Source organism: Sus scrofa, chromosome 8, assembly GCF_000003025.6.
Source record: "Sus scrofa isolate TJ Tabasco breed Duroc chromosome 8, Sscrofa11.1, whole genome shotgun sequence".
NCBI classification, from domain to species: domain Eukaryota; kingdom Metazoa; phylum Chordata; class Mammalia; order Artiodactyla; family Suidae; genus Sus; species Sus scrofa.
In genome coordinates this window covers 105,143,321-105,166,862 of record NC_010450.4, presented here as the reverse complement: position 1 = coordinate 105,166,862, position 23,542 = coordinate 105,143,321, and the positions used below count along the sequence as shown (strand labels likewise).

General features: G+C 37.8%; 1 protein-coding gene across 1 annotated transcript in view; it reads right to left on the bottom strand.

Annotated features, from left to right (window-relative positions):
- The window catches only part of PRSS12 (protease, serine 12), a 75,614-nt gene that overhangs the window by 30,280 nt on the left and 21,792 nt on the right, over window positions 1-23,542 (bottom strand). The window contains exons 4-8 of the mRNA XM_003129227.4: window positions 22,821-22,971; window positions 13,193-13,371; window positions 10,176-10,317; window positions 6,815-7,011; window positions 1,947-2,088 (exon numbers count right to left, since the gene is read on the bottom strand). Coding sequence (XP_003129275.1) covers window positions 1,947-2,088; window positions 6,815-7,011; window positions 10,176-10,317; window positions 13,193-13,371; window positions 22,821-22,971 — 811 coding nt within the window. The remainder of the gene's footprint in view (window positions 1-1,946; window positions 2,089-6,814; window positions 7,012-10,175; window positions 10,318-13,192; window positions 13,372-22,820; window positions 22,972-23,542) is intronic.

Below are 23,542 nucleotides of genomic sequence, written 5' to 3'. Positions count from 1 at the left end.
TGACTGAGAATATAAGAACAAAAAGTTTGTTCTTTTTGGAGAAAGGAATGTTAGAAATGTAGTGAGCAAAGGAAACAAACTGTTGACTAAACTCATGTAGGCATCTAATGTAGATTCTTCCTACCTTCCTTTACCACCCCTTATTTTGAAAGCTGAAAATGTGTCACAGATCACCCATTTTGAATACAGAAAATCTGTATTACAAATAAGGGACCCACTGACCATAAGACAATTGGAACTGCAACTAAGTCCAAAACTGAGCAGTAAACTGAAGTAGTACCTGAATAACCAAAAACAAATTTTGACTTAAAACTTCAGAAAAAATTTTGAACTTTTATTAAAATAGAAATAGTTTTAAAAATAGAAAAATAAAGAGTTCCCATTGTGGCTCAGTGGGTTAAGAACCCAACACAGTGTCCATGAGGATGCAGGTTCCATCCCTGAACTTGCTCAGTGGGTGAAGGATCCAGCATTGCTACGAGCTGCAGTGTAAGTCGAAGAAGTGATTTGGGTCTGGTGTTGTGGTGGCTGTGGTGTAGGCCGGTAGCTGCCCCTCCAATTCAACCCCTAACCTGGAAGCTTCCATATGCCACAGATACAGCCATAAAAAGAAAAGAAAAATAGAAATATATTCTGCATAGGAATAACCAGTTAAATTCATCAACATTTAAGATACACTTAGATTTAAAATTAAGGATCTATTTTAAAATCCAAACCACTATTAGTAATCCAACATAAGCTAAGCAATTTATGTATATTAGCTTAAATTCCATAACCCTCTAAATTGTAATATGTTCCATATATTTCCAACTCCAAAATCAATCAGACCTTTTACAGTCATTTGCAGACATGCATAGTCTTCAAAAATTTGAGTTGCCCAGCTGAGGTCTCACAAGGAAATAAGCTGCCTTTTTAGTTTAGTTCCCAAACTGGAATTAAGTATCCTTCTCCCAGCTCATTGACTGCCACATGTTTCACATTATAACTCATGCCTGAAAGAAACCTATCAAACACACTTATTTTCTCCAAAAGGGACATCACACAGCCTTCCTTCATTCAGAAATACTGGACAGCACTTCAGCAAAATGCTTAGGGGCCATTTAAAATGGAAATCAGAAGTCCTCATTGTGCATCAGCAGTAATGAACCCAACTAGTGTACATGAGGACACAGGTTCGATCCCTGGCCTCACTCAATGGGTCGAGGATCCAGCGTTGCTGTGAGCTGTGGTGTAGGTTGCAGATGCGGCTTGGATCCTGCATTGCTAGGGCTGTGGTATAGGCTGGCAGCTGTGGGTCTGATTCAACCCCTAGCCTAGGAACATCTATATGCCATGGGTACAGCCCTAAAAAGACAAAAATAAAAATTAAAAATTAAAAAAATGGAAATCATCAATGAAAAGGCACAGAAATAAAAAATAAAAAAACAAAAACAAAAAAACACTAGTAGGCTACAAAAAAGTACTGCTGCTTGCAAGCACGAGAGCTAAAATAAGAAGGCAGGACATTACTCGGTTCAACCCCAGCTCTAGAGGCAATGACTCTGTATCTCCTAATTCAACGTTCCCAGTGACTACAGAACATAATTACTGTACAGAGTAAAAACCAACTACAATTTCAGTAACTATAGAATGAATCCCTTCTAAGGCTACTGTGTTGAAACATAAATCATAACACCTTTGGCAGACAGAAGAAGTACTATGAAGAGTCAAGATTTATCAGACTGTTATTAAAGCTACATTTCTTATGTAACATAATTATATTTCTTGTGAAAAAATAAAAAACTTTAAATAGACTCTACTTAGTATTTCTTTATAATTCTGAATCAAATTAGCATGCTGCCAGTACTTTCAGTTGAATCATAGAAATTAATTTTAGGCAAGAACAAGTATAAAAAAAATCAGAAATATTCTCAAGTAACCATCCCAAATAATTAGGTTTTGCTTACTTGTAGCCAAGCTGTCGACAGAGCACAGTTGCATCTTTATCAGTCCACCCATCATCACAAATTGTTCCCCACTGGCCATTGATAAAAACCTCCACTCGTCCTTCTTTCTTATTTTCTCCATCCATCAGTCTGATTGGAAAACCTAAGGAATGATTCAAAAGTATCAGAAAAGCCAAAACAAAGCATCTCTGATGCTAAAGCACGAGAGATTTTATAAAATATTATTTGTTTTTAAAATGAGTTAAAAATCAGTTGGGTAAGGAGAGAGAGCAATTTAAAAAAAAAAAAAAAAAAAGCAAATGGAGTTCCCTTCGTGGCTCAGTGGTTAACGAACCCAACTAGGATGCATGAGGTTCGATCCCTGGCCTCACTCAGTGGGTTAAGGATCCGGCATTGCCATGAGCTGTGATGTAGGCTGCAGACACAGCTCAGATCCTGCATTGCTGTGGCTGTGGCATAGGCTGGCAGCTGCAGCTCTGATTTGACCCCTAGCCTGGAACCTCCACATGCCACAGGTGTGGCCCTAAAAAAAAAAAAGAAGAAAAAAAAGCCCTAAGCCCTAACTATGGTTTACATACTGTCATACGGTGAATTGTGAGGGCATCAGAGTGGGCTCTAATCCAATTTGTACACAGATATACAGATGGAAGATGGTTTGAATAGAATTGGGAGAAAAAGACCATGTACAAGCCAAGAACAGACGCCTGGAACACATTTTTCCCTCCCAGCCCTCAGAAGGAAACAACCTTACAGACACCTTGATTCTGGTCTTCAAGACTCCAGAAGTATGGGACAATAAACACCTGTTGTTTATACCACCAGGTACAGCAGCCTAAGCGAACTAATATACATACTTTTGATTACCTAGTTCCTAGAAGGGTCTCAGCTTCAGGGCCACTAAGATTTGTCCATAAGGACTTACGGACTACAATCAAACATGGTGAAATTATCAGAACTAAAGAGCGGTGAAGTAAGCAGCTAATGAACTCACTAGATATGAGTTTAGCCTTCTTTTTTTTTTTTTTTTTTCTGTCTTTTTGTCTTTTTAGGGCCACACTCATGGCATATGGAGGTTCCCAGGCTAGAGGTCTAATCGGAGCTGTAGCCACGGGCCTACGCCAGAGCCACAGCAACGCAGGATCCGAGCCATGTCTGCGACCTAACCTACACCACAGCTCACAGCAACGCTGGATCCTTAACCCACTAGTCAGATTCGTTAACCACTGAGCCATGACGGGAACTCCTAGATATGAGTTTAAACTAACATATGTAATCATTAGATAACATCTGGTAACTGAGAGAAAATACTGTTGGCAAGATGGACACATCCGACTTCGATTCCTCTGATCCTCTTTGTGGCCCCTGGGGTTGCTGGCTCTCTCATTTCTGTCCGTAATCATACTCACTTCGTGGGACAGGCATCACAGTAGAATTAACAGAACAAAGTCAAAATCAATAAACGTCTGTGGCGTGCCTACTTTCGGCACTGCTTAACATTAGTTAAAAATCTTGGTGTTTAGGTATGTCACAAAATGCAGTATATTTGAAAATTCATATTTCTTTGTATCGTATCTGAAATCTGGGGGTTCTTTGCAAGAGAAGCAAGGCAAAATAAGTGACCCTCAGAGAAAAAGATCTAAACAGACGAAATCCTTAAAGTTTTTGATTTTTACATTTTTTAGATCTTTGGTACAAAGTTAAGAAATCATAGGTCCATGGAATTAGACCTCCACATTCCACCCTAATTGTTTTGTGGGCAGTTTTTCATACACCATAAAAATAAAAATTATGAAGTATTTTTAAAGCCTAAGTTGAGGAGTTCCCGTCGTGGCGCAGTGGTTGACGAATCTGACTAGGAACCATGAGGTTGAGGTTTTGGTCCCTGCCCTTGCTCAGTGGGTTAACGATCCGGCATTGCCATGAGCTGTGGTGTAGGTTGCAGACGCGGCTCGGATCCCGCGTTGCTGTGGCTCTGGCGTAAGCCGGTGGCTACAGCTCCAATTAGACCCTTAGCCTGGGAACCTCCATATGCCGCGGGAGCGGCCCAAGAAAAGGCAAAAAGACAAAAAAAAAAGCCTAAGTTGAATACTTCATAAAGATAATACAAACAATATTTCTGAACCTAATCTTAGCCATTCATTTTAGAAAATCATTGGATTTTCAATGCTTGAAGGGAAACTGAATGACAGAAGTCATTCAATCAATACTACTTCACTGTTTATGTTTTTTCTGTTATGGCAATAATAATATATATGGCTTTATTTCTAAGATCTTCAATAAATATAAAATGCTTGGGAAAACTAAACAGTTCTATGGATATATAGCATCTCTAATTATATATCGCAAATTGGATTACAGTAGAGTTTTCTTTATTTCAATTTTCCTATATGATTTAATATATGTTAATATTTAAGAAAATATTTTCCTAGAACAAAGATAAAATCCAGCATAAATGTAAACTAAGTCAAATTTTTACTATAAAATTAAGCAAGAGACATTCTCACCCTGAAAGAACTCTCTGCTAAGATTTAAAACTCTGAACTTTAGAATTAATGCAATATTAAAATGAGAAATCCACATATTTAACCATTCCACAAACTTCCCCCAACTCACATAGGTATTAACTGCATCATTATTAAAATTATTTCCATTGACCTAGAATATTGCTTTCAAGCATTCCATCTACCACACACCCAAAAGTAGAAAGTGTCTATTGAACTATTACTAATTTTGAGAAAAGTTTCATGCACATTTAAAGTTAAGGTCCACAAATTACTCTTCAAAGAGTCAAAAACTGTAATGGTCTAACAGCTCTTATCATAGTTCCAAAGAAGTAAAAAAATCTCAAGTGTTTTTAAAATGCTGTTGTTTATATCACTATTCCATGATCTCCTTCTCTAAGCTTCTCTTTTAATTATGCAATCCTTTTTGATAAGTGGGAAAGTAATGATCTCTTTGGATGAATAAATGGTAATCTGATTCTATTCCAAAAGGATAATTTAGCTCAAATATAATGTTCTTCTGACAAATGAATAGTTAATAGACGTTACTGAAATTAGTCCCAAAGAATGCATAATGATGATCCCATATTTTATGAATAATTATCACCCTCAGCTTTTTAAATTTTTAAAAAATACATCTATAATCCTAGAAATAAAAAGATTTTTAGGAGAATGAAAAGATTAGCTGTCCTAACTATATGCATGTATTTAACTGTACAGGTTTTCAACAAACTCAGATTACAGTATTTCATATAGTATTTATAATATGTCATCACCTGGAATACTAATGGAGTATGCCTGAAAATACCTGCTATCTGGGACTAAGCGGATCCATTTCTAGCAAAGAGGCTCTATCTCCGCCAACCACCCACAATCATTCATCACATAATCCTGGGAGGATCATAAATCCTCCATAAGAAGAAACAAGCAAGAGAGAAGAACAAATGAAAGGAGAAAAATTGGAAACAGAACCTACAAGGGATGGAGTAAAATGCTGCATTTCCACCTGGTATAATGCTAGATTAGCACAGTGAGTAACTGTGAGCTCACAGTTTGTTGAGTGCAGTGAGGAATCACCCAGGTACCCTGACAAACTTAAATATACGCACAAGCTAATACTGTGGGACTCAACTCATTCCATTATTTTATAACGTGAAGATTCCAACTTCACAGCTTCAAAACATGAGAATAAGAAAGGGGTTGATTCAAGCCTGAGGTGAAAACTAAGAATGACCTGAGGTTATTTTAACATCTGAGCACCCCAAAACACATGTATAGCTAGAAATAGAGCCATGGTAGTGTCCTGGCACGTCTTTTGAATATCTCCCTCTATATTTTTCATCCATATTTATTCTGTCCTCCTCATCAGAGGTTAAGTCTGTCGAGGATATATAATTGCTCTCTGCTCACAAAGGGATCTTTACCTATAAATATTTAAGACCATTAGATGGGCTTTTATCTGACTAAAAGTCTGAAGAAATTTGGAACTAGGGATAATAAAGCACACTAATGGTTTTTAGTAACAGGGTATCTTAGAAAGATAGATGGACTGTTTACACCAATGAATCCACCTAGGAGCTGAGAAACTTGAAAGATCTAGGTTAGGACAGAGTAATGAATGGCTGGTAACCAATGACTGACAAGGCCTCAGGACTAAAGAAGAAATAAATCATGAATGGCGGGAGAGAGAGCTATCATTTTGTTCTGATTTTTTTTTTTTTTTCTTTTTGCCTTTTCTAGGGCTGCTCCTGCAGCATATGGAGGTTCCCAGGCTAGGGGTCTAATCAGAGCCATAGCTGCTGGCCTACGCCAGAGCCACAGCAACACAGGATCCCAGCCGTGTCTACAACCTACACCACAGCTCACAGCAATGCTGGATCCTTAACCCACTGAGCAAGACCAGGGATCGAACCCTCGACCTCACGGTTCCTAGTTGGATTCCTTAACCACTGAGCCATGATGGGAACTCCTGATTTTTTTTTTTTTTAAATCCTTTCTCAAATAGTTCATTAGAATTCAAGTTAAGTGAGAAGCAGAATAGGTGACTAATCAGTTGGGGAATGGACATTGCAGCTTCTTTATTCCATCTTTCAGACATATGTGAGTAGAAACATTTTTAGTGAGAACATAGGCTTATAGTTAGAAAAAAAAATAGGAGTAGAAATTTAATAACATTGGTGGAAAGAGTCGAAAGATTATTTTGTTTCTGAAGGCAATTTACTGAAAATTAGAGTATTATGGGAAATAGACAAAAAAAAAAAAAAAAAAAAAAGCCAAAAATGAGAACCGCTTCACATTCCAGACCAGTGAATAGAGGTGCAGTGGCTACTGAAATACAGACACTCAAGAGCTGTGGCAGGACCTCACCCAGAGAGAGTCTGTGTCCATCCCCGCCTGGGTGGCAGGAGATACTAACATCCTCCCAATGGCTGCAATCATGCCTTCCCCACGGTCTCCGGGAACACTGAAGGAGACTGGTTTCCTTTCCCAAGCAGCTGACGTCATCCAACCATATGGGCCCTGTGCTCTCTTCGAAGTGGTTTGCTGAGGCTTGTTTGCCATATCTGCAGCAATAAAATAAACACCATTCATAGGTCTGCTGTCTCTCATTTCATGGAACCACAAAACATAAAACAATGAAATTAAGCATCATGACTCCAGAGTGGGTATTTGTTCTTTCTACTAGCTTAAGAAATTAGTTCTAAGAGCAGTGCTCACTCCATCACATATTCTGAACGTCTTAACAATTTTGGATTGATTGAATGGGTAACTAGTGGATAATTAATCCTTTTCCCCCATCCATTCTTGTATTTTTTTAACAATTCAACCCATCAACCAGAGAGAAGGTAGACAAAGAAATAAACCTCAAATTCCTGACTGTGGAAATAACACAGTGGACCCAAAATGAGATCATCTGCATCAGCCTCTGAAAAGCCATCTGAGCTCATTGGATTTCATTAGCTGCTCAAGGCCCTCTTAGTATCCTCTCTTCCAAGGAAAAAAAAAGTGTGTATTAGTTCAGTGATTTATTCATCCATGATGAAACTCAGGTTTAAGTCTATCAAAATCAGGTTAATGACAATGTTCTTAGCTTTCATAAGATTACATAAATCTGGTTTTTAAAGTTTTTATAAATTAGGAATCCCCATTGTGGCTCAGCAGGTTAAGAAACTGACACAGTATCTGTAAGGATATGGCTTAGATCCCTGGCCTTGCTCAGTGGGTTAAGGATCCGGCATTACCACAAGCTGCAGAGTAGGCTGCAGATGCGGCTCAGATCTGTTGTGGCTGCACAGGCCAGCAGCTGCAGCTCCATTCAACCTTTAGCCCAGGAACTTCCATATGCCGCAGATGTGACCACTACAAAAAAAGAAAAATAAAATAAAATTTTTATAAATTATATTTGTGTTCCAACTGACTTTATTTGTAACACTACCTTACCAAAAAAAAAAAAAAAAAAAAAAAAACCTAAATGTATTATACTAAATACACATGGTGTACAAATGGGAAAGATCTGCAAAATTAAAAATTGGTAACTAGGTCAGTCTGTACCTTTATTCTTCCTCCACCCAATTTTGTTTTCTTTTGTTCTGTAAAATCCAAACAAACCTTTAGAAATCCCTAAAAGATACTGGAAGTGTCTTTCAGTTCTCAGTCTATATGATTAAACACTTACTCATAAATTTTATGTCAATCACTCCCATCATTGGATGTTTTTTAACTAAGAATATGAAGAGGTCTTTCTGTCTGCAAGATGATTTTTCCTAATTGTTTCTCCATGAATTTCCCTAATTGTTTTTTCCCAGGTACTTATTTATTAAATGTATTTAATAAGATGAACATTTCAGTAATTAAAACAATGTAATTTTACTGAGTCATTCTAAGACTTCTATTTTGCTGACTAACCAAGTCTCAACTAGAAAAGTAATTATTCTAAATCCCATATTGCTATCAATTTCAATTTATACCATATTTCAAAAAAATGCATCAATTTGATTACCATCCATCCATGTCAACTATACAGCAGATAACAGGAGGTCATTTTACTTCAGAATTTCATTTGTATAAAGAAACCCAGAGTTCTACTTTCTCATTCCTAAAGAGTATTCTCTAGAAACTCCTCAGTAAACTAAAATGTAAATGTAGCACATGCCTATTCTACTTTCTAACACAATCATTTAGAACTTTTAACAAATATTATTGAGAACACTTTTAGAACCATTAAGCTCTGATACTCTGTATATGCAAGAGAAACTGAATGTACTTGTGAAACAAAATAAAATATGGAGAAAAAAAACAGTGTCATTCAATTGTTTTCATTAATAAGGAAAAATATGAAAATAGGAAATATTAGTATTTTTGAATTTTTCTAAATTTGTGAAAAGAGGATACAGTTCTCAGACTAACAGAGATTCACTCAGATGAAATGACATTTAAGTAATTCTTATTAATTAAACATCAATATTTATTTGGCTGGTAAGTCATACTCCTTGACTCAAGTATAATAACTGCACTGCCCATGAAAATTCAAAATATCCAGCAACAACATGTATCTATATCTTCATGATACCGTTATTTGTAACAGTAAAAATTAAACTAGGTTAAATATTAATTTATGGTATGAATATTCAACAATTATCATGTTATTAAAATTATGACTGTGCAGTAATATACAAATAAAAAATTGAAAGCATATTTCTTGTAATAATACATAGGAAAAATTGCTTATCTACTACTAGAGCTGTCATAAAGTTATACACACAAGTTATGATAATGATGGTGTTAGAATGGAAAAACTATGGATAGTTTTTTATTTTCTCCATTTTCCAAACTTTAACATTTTATTTAGAGATTTAAATCTAACAAATTTAAAAATATATGTTTAAACATGGTCATAACCTGCTCGAATGAAAGTATATTCTTAAGGTTTAATCAATGTTGGCAATTAGCTCTATCTCAATCTGAAATGAAATAATTTTGCTCATTTTTGCAAGCATGAGACAATTACTTCAAGCATGATATAGAAATATGGAAAACAAGAAAGAATGGGCATTCATGGGCTTCATTCAGATATTAGCTCAAAGGCATCATTTGCAGTTACTTCAACCAACTTAAGTCTTTACTCTGGAATGCATTATGTGTGTGTCATGAAATATATCACCCAAAGCATGATACTCAGTTTTTAAGAGGGCGAGGTCAAGGGTGAGTTCGAAAGGTCATCTCATGAGAAGAAAGCTGTTTTTCTCAAATAAAAGTGATAATTATCATCACATTCTGAGAAAGGAAATAATGTAATACTAAAGCATTTGACATTGGACTTCTCTTCAATTTTAGATACAATGATGTCAGCACTGATAACACCCAATAGCAGGGATGCCTGAGAACAAAACTGAGCATTCAAAGCATACAGTCTTACTTGAATAGACACGATGGGACCTAAAAGTCATCTGTGGCTCCAACCAATTATTCAAGAAGAGGGGTGGTGGCAGGAAAGGCAAATGAGATAAATAGCAAAAAAAGGTTATTTGCCATCAGAAAAAAAATGATTGCCTTTTATTGTTGAACTATAATATGTAGATAAGCAGATAAGAAGGTAGGAAGGTAGGTAGATAATGAGAGAGAACATCATTTTATTTTTAGTATAATGGAAATTACAAGTAAGGATTACAAAATGAGACTTTAGAAAATATAACTTGGCATTTTGCTGCCTTGCATCAATGGATCTTACTTAAATCCCAGCTGTCGGCAAACCACATATGTATTCAGCTCAGTCCAGCCATCGTCACAGACAGTCCCCCACTGTCCCTTGTGATACACCTCCAGGCGACCTTCATGGTTGTTTTTATTGCCTGCAAGTCTGATGACCCCGTCTGTGACAAGAAGGAGACACAGAGACTAAGCAAATAGTTGTCCAAAAAAGATAGAACAACATTTTAATTTTACAAGAAATATCACCCTGCTCAGATCTCTCTCTCTCAACCTTTTGTTAAACTTATACTAGAACTGTGCCCAATGATCTGAGGTCATTGAATTGTTTCTGAAGTAAGTCATAACACATATCTGTCTTAACAAAATAGTCTTTCCTTTTTATTTGTACTCCTATGTCTAAACAGAAAAATATATTCTGATAAAATTCCAAAGCAGTTGTTTTGATTTCTCCAGATTAAATAATAGTTAGGAAACTTCCGATGGCTTCAATCTCCTTAAGTATGAGCAGTATTTAGTCATTTAAATTGAAAAAGTACCAAAAAAAATACTAACTTGGAAATAGTTCAAAAATTTAACTGTGAATAAAAAAATACTGATATACAAAGACAGAAAAAGCTATTCTGGTTAAAAAAGTAATCAATCATGTCAATGAATTAATAATTCCCTCGGCATTGCATTCATAGATTACAAAAAGTGAGATACATGTTTCACCTTTGCTCTTTTATTGATAATACAAATCTAAATTGGAATTTTGTGAATTCACTGAATAACTAATTCCCAGAGAATCCTATAAAAAGCTTCTAAGCAGATATACGATGAATTTATTCCCCAAAAAGCATATTAAAAAGCCATTTCCACCCAAAATAATCCAAAGACTTCCCAAATGAAATACATAAATAATCTTGGGTAAAAATAATCATACTTTTGATGAATCTCTGGGATCTTTTAAAGTAAATGAATGTCTCCTAGCAACAGAATCACTTATTAATGTAAAACTTTACTCTCTGCAAAGCACTGCTACACTTATTACCTCATTTGACCATCACAGCAACGCTACAAGACTATCTTCATTTGAAAGAAGAAGAAATGGGGGCTCAAGAAGATGAAGCACCCTGACTTACAATCTGGTGTAAATTTTATATTTTTATTGTGTATAAATGCGTTACTGTAATAAAAAAAAAAAAAACAGTGTCTACAGAACTATGTAAATTAAAAAGCAGATCTTTGGAGTTCCCATCGTGGCGCAGTGGTTAGTGAATCCGACTAGGAACCATGAGGCTGAAGGTTTGATCCCTGGCCTTGCTCGGTGGGTTAAGGATCCAGTGTTGCCGTGAGCCGTGGTGTAGGTTGCAGACAAGGCTCGGATCCCACGTTGCTGTGGCTGTGGCGTAGGCCGGTGACTACAGCTCCAATTAGACCCCTAGCCTGGGAACCTCCACATGCTGTGGGAGCATCCCTAGAAAAGGCAAAAAAAAAAAAAAAAAAAAAAAAAAAAGCAGATCTTCAGCATTTCACAGCATTTCATGAACACGGCATTAGTTTTCCATTTAATTTTTTTAAAGATTAAAACTCCCATTTTCTTCTTCAAGCTCTTTTTATTATAGAAACAACAGATTTGTGATGACCCAACTTCTCCTGCCTGCCCATTTCCTTATTCTTCCCCCAAAACATTACAGGCGCATACACATACACTCATTTGCACTCGAAAATGCCCATCTTGGAGCTCCCACTGTGGCACAATGGGTTAATGATCTGGCTTATCTTTGTGTCATTTCTGGTTCAATGCCTCACCTGGTGCAATAGGTTAAGGATGTGGCTCGATTCAATCCCTGGCCCCAGGAATTCCATATGCCTCAGGTTTAGCCAGAAAAAATTAAAAAAAGAGACTAGTATCCATGAGGATGCAGGTTTGATCCCTGGCCTCACTCAGTGAGTTAAGGATCCGGTGTTGCCGTGAGCTGTGCTGCAGGTATGGCTTGGATCTTGCATTGCTGTGGCGTAGGCTGGCAGGTGCTGCTCCAATTTGTTCCCTAGCCTGGGAACTTCCATATGCCACAGGCGCGGCCCTAAAAATAAAAAAAATAAAATAAAAAATAAATTTAAAAAAAAAAGAAAAAAGAAGAAGGAAAAGAAAAAAAGAAAAGAAAGTGCGCTTTATTCAACAATCCCATTGGAGTTCTCATTGTGGCTCAGCAGGTTAAGAACCCGGCACAGTGTCCCTATGTCGATCCCTGGCCTCATTCAGTGGGTTAAGGATCTGGTGTTGTCGCAAGCTGCAGCTTGGGTCACAGATGCACCTAGGATCCCACGTTGCTCTGGCTGTGGTGTAGGCCTGCAGCTGGGAACTAGCCTGGGAACTTCCATGTGCCATAAGTGCAGCCATAAAAAGAAAAGAAAAAAAAAATCCCATTAATACGTTTTTACCAGCTATATTCTGAGAATCAAGCCAGGTTAATATGTGCATTGACCAGATGTATAATTAATACCTAATACCCCAAATTTATCATTGCACAGTGATTTTGACTATTGGGTACTATATACTGCAACAAGATCATGTTTTCTGATCTAGTCTTACAGGACTATTTGGCCTTAAATCGAAAAATTCAGAAATATCAAGGAATATGAAGACAGCATTCTATTCTATTCTATTCTGTTTTTTAGGGCTGAAGTTGGGGGGTTGATCGGAGCTGTAACTGCCATTCTACACCACAGCCCAGCAATGCCAGATCCAAGCTGCATCCACAACCTACACCACAGCTCATGGCAATGCTGGATCCTTAACCCACTGAACAAGGCCAGGGATCAAACCCACGTCCTCATGGATACTAGTCAGTTTCATTTCCACTGAGCCACAACGGGAACTCTGAGATAGCATTTTAATATACAGTTTGTATCTGGAGGGGTTTTTTTTAATTTTATTTGAGGGATTTATTTGCATACTCATTTAGTAACATTTCCTAAATTGAGGAAAAGGGAAGGCAAGCCCAAATGGTGCTGGAGGCAAGAGTTGGTAGATTAATGGGGTGAAATTCTTACCTGTCAGAGGGGTACAGGACACTCCAGCATCTTCTTTATGGTCACAGTTGTGCTCTCCCCAGGAACTCTTTGGACATTGCTCAATAGAAAGCTCATTCCCGGTGCAGCGTACTTCATCCAACATTACTGGGCCAGATCCTTCCCCAAAATATGCCTGACTCCATGCTTTGGCAATGCCACTGAACAAACAATAAGAACACAAGTCAGACCAAAGGCTGGTCTGACTTTTTTCTTTTGCCCCTGGCAAAGGTAAAATTATGATTAATACATATTTTCCCTCATTGATTCCCTCCCATAGACCACATATGACTTGCTCTATTTCTTTTTGGGGTTGGTTGTTGTTCTTTACACTTTCATCCATCACAAATGTTTCAAAGACTACTAGTTATTCCCCAATATTTACTACCCTTTTAGATCTATTAGCAATGGATCTTCAGATTTTTAGGAGGACAATGGCTATCCAAAATAAAGACCACCCTTACCATCCTCCCTTGCTTCCAGCTGAGTTCGTTGTTTGTTTTAAAATATACGTAACAGGAGTTCCCGTCGTGGTTAACGTATACGACTAGAAACCATGAGGTTGACGGTTCGATCCCTGGCCTCCCTCAGTGGGTTAAGGATCTGGCATTGCTGTGAGCTGCGGTGTAGGTCGCAGACGCAGATCGAATCTAGCATTGCTGTGGCTCTGGTGTAGACCGGCAGCTGTAGTTCCAATTAGACCCCTAGCCTGGGAACCTCCACATGACACGGGTGCAGCCCTAAAAAGACAAAAAGACAAAAAAAAAAAAATTAAAAAATTAAAATATACATAACATAGGAGTTCCCATCATAGCTCAGTGGTTAATGAACCAACTAGAATCCATGAGGATGTGGATTCGATCCCTGGCCTCACTTAGTGGGTCAGAGATCCGGTGTTGCCATGAGCTGTGGTGTAGGTCACAGATGGGGCTCTGATCTGGTATTGCTATGGCTGTGGCACAGGCCAGCAGCTATAGCTCCAATTCCACCCCTAGCCTGAGAACCCCCACATGCCATGGGTGTGGCCCTAAAACCCCCCAAAAATACACATAACATAAAATCTACCATTTTACATTTTTAAATGTATAATTCTATGGCACTAAGTATGTTCGAATTTATTTGACTAAATATATTTCTCCTTTTCGAGTCAAAGTGATACCATATGCTAGAACTCCAGATTTAAATGAAGATCATGATTGCCTGTCAGAATGATTGACTTCAGAAATTGCATCTTCAGCCCCTGTTGGCCTTTTAATTTGTAGATGACAGCATTTATATTTTTAGTTTATTTTTCAATCATACTGTATCTATTCCCCATTATTTAACTTGTCCTTTTCTTATAACATTTTAAGTAGCTTGAGTATTTATAACTAAAACAATATAATTTTGATACATATAATTCAGATTTTACTCTTCAGCAATATGTTTTATTGGAACAAAGCCATACTCATTCCCAACTTATTACCCGTGGCTGCTTGTATACGACACAAAAGCACACTTGAATAGTTAGAAGTCTGAAATACTCACTCTCTGGCCCTTTACAGAAAAGTTTGTTGACCCTTGTTCTAGAGGAAAGAGATTAATGAAAGTAAATACGGAAACTGACTTTGAGAACACTGAAAGTTGGAGACCAGAGGAGGAGGAGACAGGATGACTAATGCAGGTCACTGGGAAGCCAGATAGGAAAGCTTTGGAGAAAGGCGGCTTAACAACCTCCTTGGATCTTTGCCCTGGAATAAATGCTAGGAAAGAAAAAGATCTATTAAGGAAATTTTCAGTGGGGATAATTCACTGAGCCAAGATTAGGTGCTATAAAACCAGGGACCAATATGAGAGAATATAACATGTGATCCCAACCGCATGGAGGGATGGAGAGAAGAAGGGAGGGAGGGAGAGGAGGAGGGAGGGTGGAAGGGAGGAAGGGAGGAAGGGGGAAGGAAGTGAGCTGAAAAGTTAATAAAATGAAACAATAAGAACATATTTCTTATACCCTTGGCAATAAGAGGATTTCCTGAGCAAGATAAAAACAACAGAAGTCAGAAAACAAAGACTAAAAAAGTTCACTTTAATCATGTATAAATTTAAGCTACTATATAGCAGAATACACCATAATCTGAGGCAAACCAACAAGCTGTAAGAAATTTTTTTTTTTTTCTTTTTAGGGCTGCACTAGAGGCATGTGGATGTGGAGGTTCCCAGCAAGGGGTCGAATTGGAGCTGCAGCTGCCGGCCTAGGCCACAGCCACAGCAACGAGGGATCCCAGCCGTGCCTGCGACCTACAACACAGCTCACTGCAACACTGGATCCTTAACCCACTGAGCAAGGCCAGGGATCAAACCTGCAACCTCATGGTTCCTAGTCAGATTCGTTTCCACTGTGCCTTGACGGGAACTCCCCAGAAATATTTTTAAAATATAACAGCAATCAAAGGAAAAAACTCCTAGGAATTAATAATAACACCATTATTATTATAATAACAAAAGACAAAACAACCAACATTAAAAAAAAGGCAATAGAAGACCAGGCCAGGCTATTTACAGAATACATACCCATGGCCACTGACCATATGGTAAAATACTCAATCAGTGATAAAATTAAAACAATAAGAATACATTCTCACATTATCATTAATATCATTTTCATTAAATATTTAGGCTAAAAAGTCACCAACTAAGGCTTGTTAGTCCCAAGAATAAATAACAAACCAACCCTAAAATATACATTAGTTGGGAGTGAGCTGAGATGGGCTGGAGAGAATAAATGAAATACACTGTATTTCAGATATGTTACCGATTATGTGATAGAAGTTCTAGGAAAAAGCAAAAGCCCTGATTAACTGCCTCTGAACTGTGTCCCTTTGTTAAAGGAGAACGAGAAAGCAGAAGCTCTGAAAAGTGACTCTGGGGAAAGTCATCTAAGCTATGATGCAGTCTTAAAATGCCACTTGGGTGTTTTATTTTCTTCCTTATATATCGCCACATTTTCCATTGTTTATAAGCATTATTCTAATGATCACAAATATGTTTAATAAATATAAACCAATCAGAAGAAACTAACAATAAATTTGAGAACCAGAAAAGAAACTAACTAGGAAACTATAATGTAAAACAAATTAGGTTTCCTAGCTAATTTTGGAGTTTATTAAAATTAAGAAGATGATATTTACAAATATGCACATTCCTTCAGCTAGTCACTAGTATTTCCTGGTACCCTGGATTGTGCGGGCTTTTCAGGGAATACCAAAGAAATGGATGACTCAGCCCTTCCAGAGACTGTACAATCCTCGGGAAAGCAACATAAAATTCCTGAGTTGTTAAAGTCAAGTAAGTGCAATGAGAATTTGATAAGAGTGTGTGTCCTCTGTCCTTCCTTTATGGAAATGATTTCCACACCAGTCCTGGCAGTTCGCTTGTGGTAATAGCCCCAGTGTTGCCTACTTTCTTATCTTCTAACCACAGAATAAAATTGTGGAATAGGGGTGCTCTGATATAATATATTGATTCATTAGGTTATTTTCTTATAGAAAAGCTGTTTGACCCACATAGCTGCAATCCCCAATTAAACACCAAAATGATTCTATGTCTGATCTTTATCCAAAACATTCCTAAACCTATTTAGCTAATCTGATTGTATTCATACAAAGTTTAAAACAAACCTTCATAGGAAAAGAGCAAATAAATAGCACCATGTGATTAACTCAATCCCCAGGTTTAGCCACTACTAAATAGAAGAGACACAGAATAGAGTTAGGCAATTCTATCGTGCAAGATAATTCCTTGTTAGATTATAAAAGATTGATCCTTTGACAGTAAATATCAGTTTGTGACACCTGTAACACACGGATGAAAGAACTCACTTTTAATGGTCAATAGCCGACATTTTTCCCTGGAAAACAGTCCCCTCCACCTCCAATAATGATATTTGAAGTATAATAAATGACTACGTATGTCAGACACTGGTCTAACAGCTTTATATGTATTAACTCTTTGAACCCTCCCTATAAGCTCATGACGTCATTTTCAGATGAGGATACCGAGGTCCAGAAGTTAAGTAATTTGCTCAGCATTACCCACCAGTCGATGGTGAAGCCTGTCTTGCTACAGAACAGATCCTGAAGCACTTTGCTTCCTTATAGTCTCCTGAGAGTTTTCAGTGAGGGGCCTATGGCACCTCAAATACAGTCTGTCTAAAACATACTATCAGTGTCTTCCTACAATTAATTTTCTCTCTTGACTGCCCTATTTCTCTCAGCCCTATATTTGTATTTATTCTTCTTAACACCTGGCTATTTTTGCAAACAGTGTGACATGGAAGAAAAATCATACATTGGAAGCTATAAATCTCAAGATTCCAGCCCTCACTCATACTATGACTTGGGGGCTCTGAGTAATCACAGAGGGCCTAACATTCTCATCTGTTAAAATAAGGTCTCTTTCCTGCTCAATAATTCCATATACCAGTAATTTTTATAAAGATTTTAAAAGTTAATGAACTTCCAGAGTTCCCATTGTGGCTCAGCAGGTTAAGAATCTGACATATTGTCCATGAGGATGCAGGTTCAATCCCTGGCCTTGCTTATTAGTAGGTTAAGGATCTAGTGTTGCCGTAAACTGTGGGGTAGAGGGCAAATGCAGGTGGGATCCAGTGTTGCTGTGGCTGTGGCGTAGGCACACAGCTGCAGCTCCTATTTAACCCCTAGCCCGGGAACTTCCATATCCTACAGTGTGGCCATAAAAAAAAAGAAAGAAAAGAAAAAGAAACAAATTAATGAACTATCAAATAAAAGAACAAAGAAACACTTTTTAGATTGCCCCAAAAGAATTTTTATTGGTTCTAAATAATTTTTTCTTTTTCTTTTTTTTTTTTTTAGGGCCACACCATGGAATATGGAAGTTCCCAGGCTAGGGGTCAAATCAGAGCTACAGCTGCTGGCCTACACCTCAGCCACAGCAATGCTAGATCTGAGCCTCCTCTGTGACCTACAACACAGCTCACAGCAATGCCAGATCCTTAACCCATTGAGCAAGGCCAGGAATCGAACCCAAGTCCTCATGGATACTAGTTGGGTTCATTACCATTGAGCCACAATGTGAACTCCCTCTGTATAATTTTACAGCAAAAACAAACAAACAAACAAACAAAAAAACAAAACAAAGAAAAAACATTCAAAAATTTAAAATTCCTATGTAAATTATAGCATATCCACACAATAAAACATGATGTCACTATGCTTTTGAGTTCTGAAAGACATAAGAAATGCTTCCATGTTAAGTGCACAAAAGGAACTCTAATTAAAATGTCTATACCTGAAACTTGACTGTGTACACATGCATTCTCAAGTTCAATTTTCTAACATCTGGCTGCCTTCTTTCCAGCTCCTCTTCTTTCTCCAAGTGCTGGGTTAATCAAATTTAAATATCTTAAGTACAGTAATTTCTTTTTTGTTTTAGGAAGCCTGCCAGTTACCAAAATCTACAGACACCATTAAAAGATGAGGGTCACCAAAGACAGCATCTCACAAAGAAATTATAACCAGCCCTCCAGGGAGGCACGGTGTAGTTTCCCTAAGGGAATTCAACAAAGCAAGTCCAAGTGAGATGAAATTTGCTTAAGAACATATAATAAGTTGAGACAAGCAACCATTACGCTGTCTGCTATCAACCATGTGCCATTAAATATTATTTCATCTGAAAGTACTGTGCCTTTAAGTGAGCCAAACAAACTCTAGGGGAAGAGCAGTTGAAGAACATAGCTTTACTGCAAGCTTATGAGAGAAGTATAAAATCAAGTGAGAGAAAAGCAAACGAACAACTCAGCTCAGAGCCTAGAGTACTTACAATAAAAACAAATTCCCAACAAGCTGTATTATTGGTTATTACATAAGGCTTGTGGAGGATTTTTGCTGCCTTGAATATCTAGAGATATTTTTCCTTTTAATCACTTTTCTGAACATGAAGCTCCTCATACAAAAGATAGCAATGAGCTAATATTTGAGAAAGATGTAAACACGTTACACAACCTGCGCATGTGTTCAACAATAATATAGTCTTCCATATGATTCGATCTCTGTAATGCTTCCTTTCTTTCTTCCTTTCTTTTCTTTTTTCTTTCTTTTTTTTGGTTTTTAGGGCTGTACCCATGGCATATGGAGGTTCCCAGGCTAGGGGTCTAGTCAGAGCTACAACTGCTGGCCTACACCACAGACACAGCAACATCAGATCCAAGCCGCATCTGCGACCTACACCACAGCTGACTCACAGCAACGCCGGATCCTTCATCCATTGAGCAAGGCCAGGGATCCAACCCTCAACCTCATGGTTCCTAGTTGGATTCGGTTCCACTGCACCACGACGGGAACTCCTCTGTAATTCCTTCCATGTAATAGACTATTGTTTGTTAACACTGTCTTTAAGAACTGTTTAGGAGTTCCCGTTGTGGCTCAGTGGTTAGTGAATCTGACTAGGAACCATGAGGTTGCGGGTTTGATCCCTGGCCTTGCTCAGTGGGTTAAGAATCGGGCATTGCCATGACCTGTGACGTAGGTTGCAGACAAGGCTCGGATGTAGCATAGCTGTGGCACAGGTCTGCAGTTTTACAGCTCAGATTCAACCCCTGGCCTGGGAACCTCCATATGCCACTGGTGCAGCCATAAAAAGACAAAAAAAAAAAAATTTACTGTGTGTCATTTAAATTTGCACTGCATTTTTTTGGCCACTCCCACAGTACGTGGGCGTTCCCAGGCCAGGGATCAACCCTGCACCACAGCAGTGACCAGAGCCTTGGCAGTGATAACACCAGGTCCTTAACCTGCTGAGCCACAGAGGAACTCCAAATTTTCTAGGCATTTTTCTATGTAACAAAAGCTACCCTTTTCCCATAGAAACATACTAGTAATAATAAATGCCTTATAGCTTAAATTTAGATTAATCTGTAATGCAGCTGGTAATGTTAAATATGCTATTACTATACCCTTAAATTTTTTAGTATTTTTGGCAAAGACATAGATTTCTTAGTAACTAACATGAAAGTCAATCAGCATACCACTGACAACATAATTGGTAATGCAATAAATACATATATACACCCATTAGAGTATTTTAAAAACATGAAATTCATAGATACAGCTCACTAAATAGAAGTTGTAGAGGAATAGTGTTTGATGATCACCTACCAAATGTCCAGCTTACTTTGAAATGTTCAAGAACATCTTTCTTTGAATGTTTAATAACATCTTCAGCTATAAGAGCTCCTAATTAGACTGACTTTGATAGCCAATTAGATTGTACAATTACTTTGTGTGCTGCTTCAAAAACACTAAACCCTCTACTTCAGGAAATATGTTAGAGATGAGGAAACTGTAACTAAGAGATTTTCCATAATTTTTCTCGTCTCCAGAAACAGGACTCGAATTTGGGTCATTGCGAGTACAGGGCACACACTCATAATCTTATGCTATGCTGACTCCGACAGCAACACCTAAAAAGTTGAGAAAAATTAGTCTTGAAATTAATACCCAATCAGAACCTTTGAAATTCTAATCTCAAAATATAATGATTAATAACAGTTTTCTCAAAAAGAGCTAATTGGCGCTGTTCCTGACCCATCAAAAGAAAATGATCATAGCAGTCTGATCACACACCAACAGTAATTATAAACCCTACAGACACAGGGGCTTCCATGCTTGTTCCTGTCCCATGCATGAACTGCGAAGGAGCATTTAGATCCCAGTTACAGGGAGAACACGTAACCTCACAATGAAGGATTAGGCTGATGCCACCTTAACCCAGTGCTTAATCTTATCATCATCAATGGGGAAAACCAGAACTGTCCTGGGACTCCAGAAGCAAGGTGGTAATCAAGCTTTAGGACCTAGCCTCCCATCACAGGAGTTAACAAGAACCAGAAGTGTAGGAGCTCTGCTGTGGTGCAGTGGGTTAAGAATCCAACTGCAGCGGCTTGGATCCTTGCAGAGGTGTGGGTTCAATCCTCAGTCCCACACAGTGAATTAAGGATCTAGCATTGCTGCAGTGGCACCATAGGTTGCGGCTACAGCTCAGATTCAACCCCTGGTCCGGGAACTTTGATAATGCCACAAGTGCGGCCAAAAAAACAAACAAACAAACAAAAAGCAAGAAGAAGAACCAGAAGAGCAAATTAAATGACATCAAGAGGAAGAAATAATAAAAATCTAAAAACAGTTAGAAAAAAAAAATCTACTTGTTCTCCAAAACATCCAACTTGGTCTCGCCAATAAGTCAGTGTCATGAAAAACAAGAGGCTGTTCTAGATTTAAAAAAGACTTCAGGGACATAACATCCAGATGCACTAAAAGGTTCTGGACTAAATTCTGTTTCAGACAAACCATCTGCTAAGGACATGGTTGGAACAATTACAGGAATTTGAATATGACAGTGTATTAGACAATTTAAGAATGGTTACCACTTATATGAGTTGGGATCATGACAATTCTATGTAGGACAAGGTTCTTAATTTTAAGAGATGCATATTAAAGTATTTAGAGGTAAAATGTTTAAATGTCCATATTCTGCTTTAAAATACTTCAATATTAACATACAGTTTTGAAAAAGAGTGGGAGCAGTTGTAAAAACAACTGCAAAAAAGATTAGCATAAATGCTTCAAGGTTCAAAAATCATGCTCCAGGGAGTTCTCCTGTGGTAGAGCAGTTTAAGGATCTGACATTGCCACTGTAGTGCCTTGGGTCACTGAGGTGGTGCAGGTTTGATCCCTGGCCCAGGAACTTGCACATGCCATGGGCATGGCCAAAAGAAAAAAAAAATCACACTCCAGTGTCAAAGATTATTAATTGGACAAAATTATAAATGGACAGAGATGCTTTAATCTCAAGAAGCCTCCCCATCAACCTATCCCTACCCACCACAAGTGCTAAATAATTCTTTTTTTTTTCAAACTTAAAGTAAAATACAACTTTTAAAAGATTCTCTAATATAATCTTAGAGAAGCTTTAAGACTTGCCATACCAATGTTCAGAATCACTAAAGATAAGGATTAGAATATCCAGAATTATAACATTCTATTCCAAAATAATCACAACAAAGGCAACATGGAATGTTGGTTTTCATCTTGCTGTCTTTATTTCACATGCTTCATTTCCACATCCTGCATAGGAATTATTTCCTTTGTACAAGAATAAACATCCTTTGTTCTAAGCACTTACCTAACAAATAAGGAAGCAAAGGTCAAAGGTTTAGACAATATCTGGTGGAGAGGAATCAAGCTTCAGTTAAAACCTGACAACTAGTTTCATCATATGACTTTGATAAGTCACTGTGGTGACAGGACTGGTCATTACCTGGGAGTAACATAAAGTTACTCTAGATGAAAAGTAGAATGAGGCTTAGATCCTTAGTGTTCCAGAATCAGTTGAATTCAGATACAAACAGGTTAGACCTAAGAGTACACAGACGTTCTCTTCAGGGAGCCTACAGCCTAGTACAAAGATCAAAAGGTGACTTTTTCCATTTTGTTCAAAGAAACGTACAGTTTAGACACACAGCACCTGCCTTTGGATACGGAAATAATAGACTCAAAAACGTAAGCAAAACAAAGCAAGAACCAGAAAAACCAACCTCAGGCCCAGCTGCCTGCAGACCACTTCTGCATCTGCATCATCCCACTGGTCGTCACAGACAGTCCCCCACTGACCGGCATGGTAGAGCTCCACTCGGCCCTCATGTGCACTGCTCCCCCCAGTAAGGCGTAGGACCGGGAACCCGGGGCCTGTGCAATGTGAAATTAACAACAAATTAAACCTATGTATTTACACTGAATGATAAGGTCAGCTATAGTTCTTTGCCAATCTCAATAATTAAATCATACTTATTAAGCTGCTTCGGTGATACAGACACACCCAGGCATGTCTAACATATTTTATGGTAATGTCAACCAATTAAAATCCTCCAACATGGAATTCATTCATTACAAATAACTCTCAAGAGGAAATGGTCTAAATTCCTATTTCCCCAATGACCTCAGAAACCAAAAGACATGCTCAAAACTGTAGTTATTGAAAATCCATTTGCTTTTTAAGGTATTGTGGCGGTGGTATTGATTTTTTTATTTACAGCAATCTGAGCATTACCAACATGTAATTATTAAGAACGGCAATGATGTCTATGACATTCTTGTTTTCAGTATAGAAATACTTTTACATTTGCAAAAATCAAATCAAATTTAACATCTAACACATTACAAGTTGGTGGACATCATGGTACCAGTACCTTCAAAAAATAATTTTGAAAATTCATTTGGGTGTGAATCAGTTCATACACATTTCCTCTGTGAAGACCTG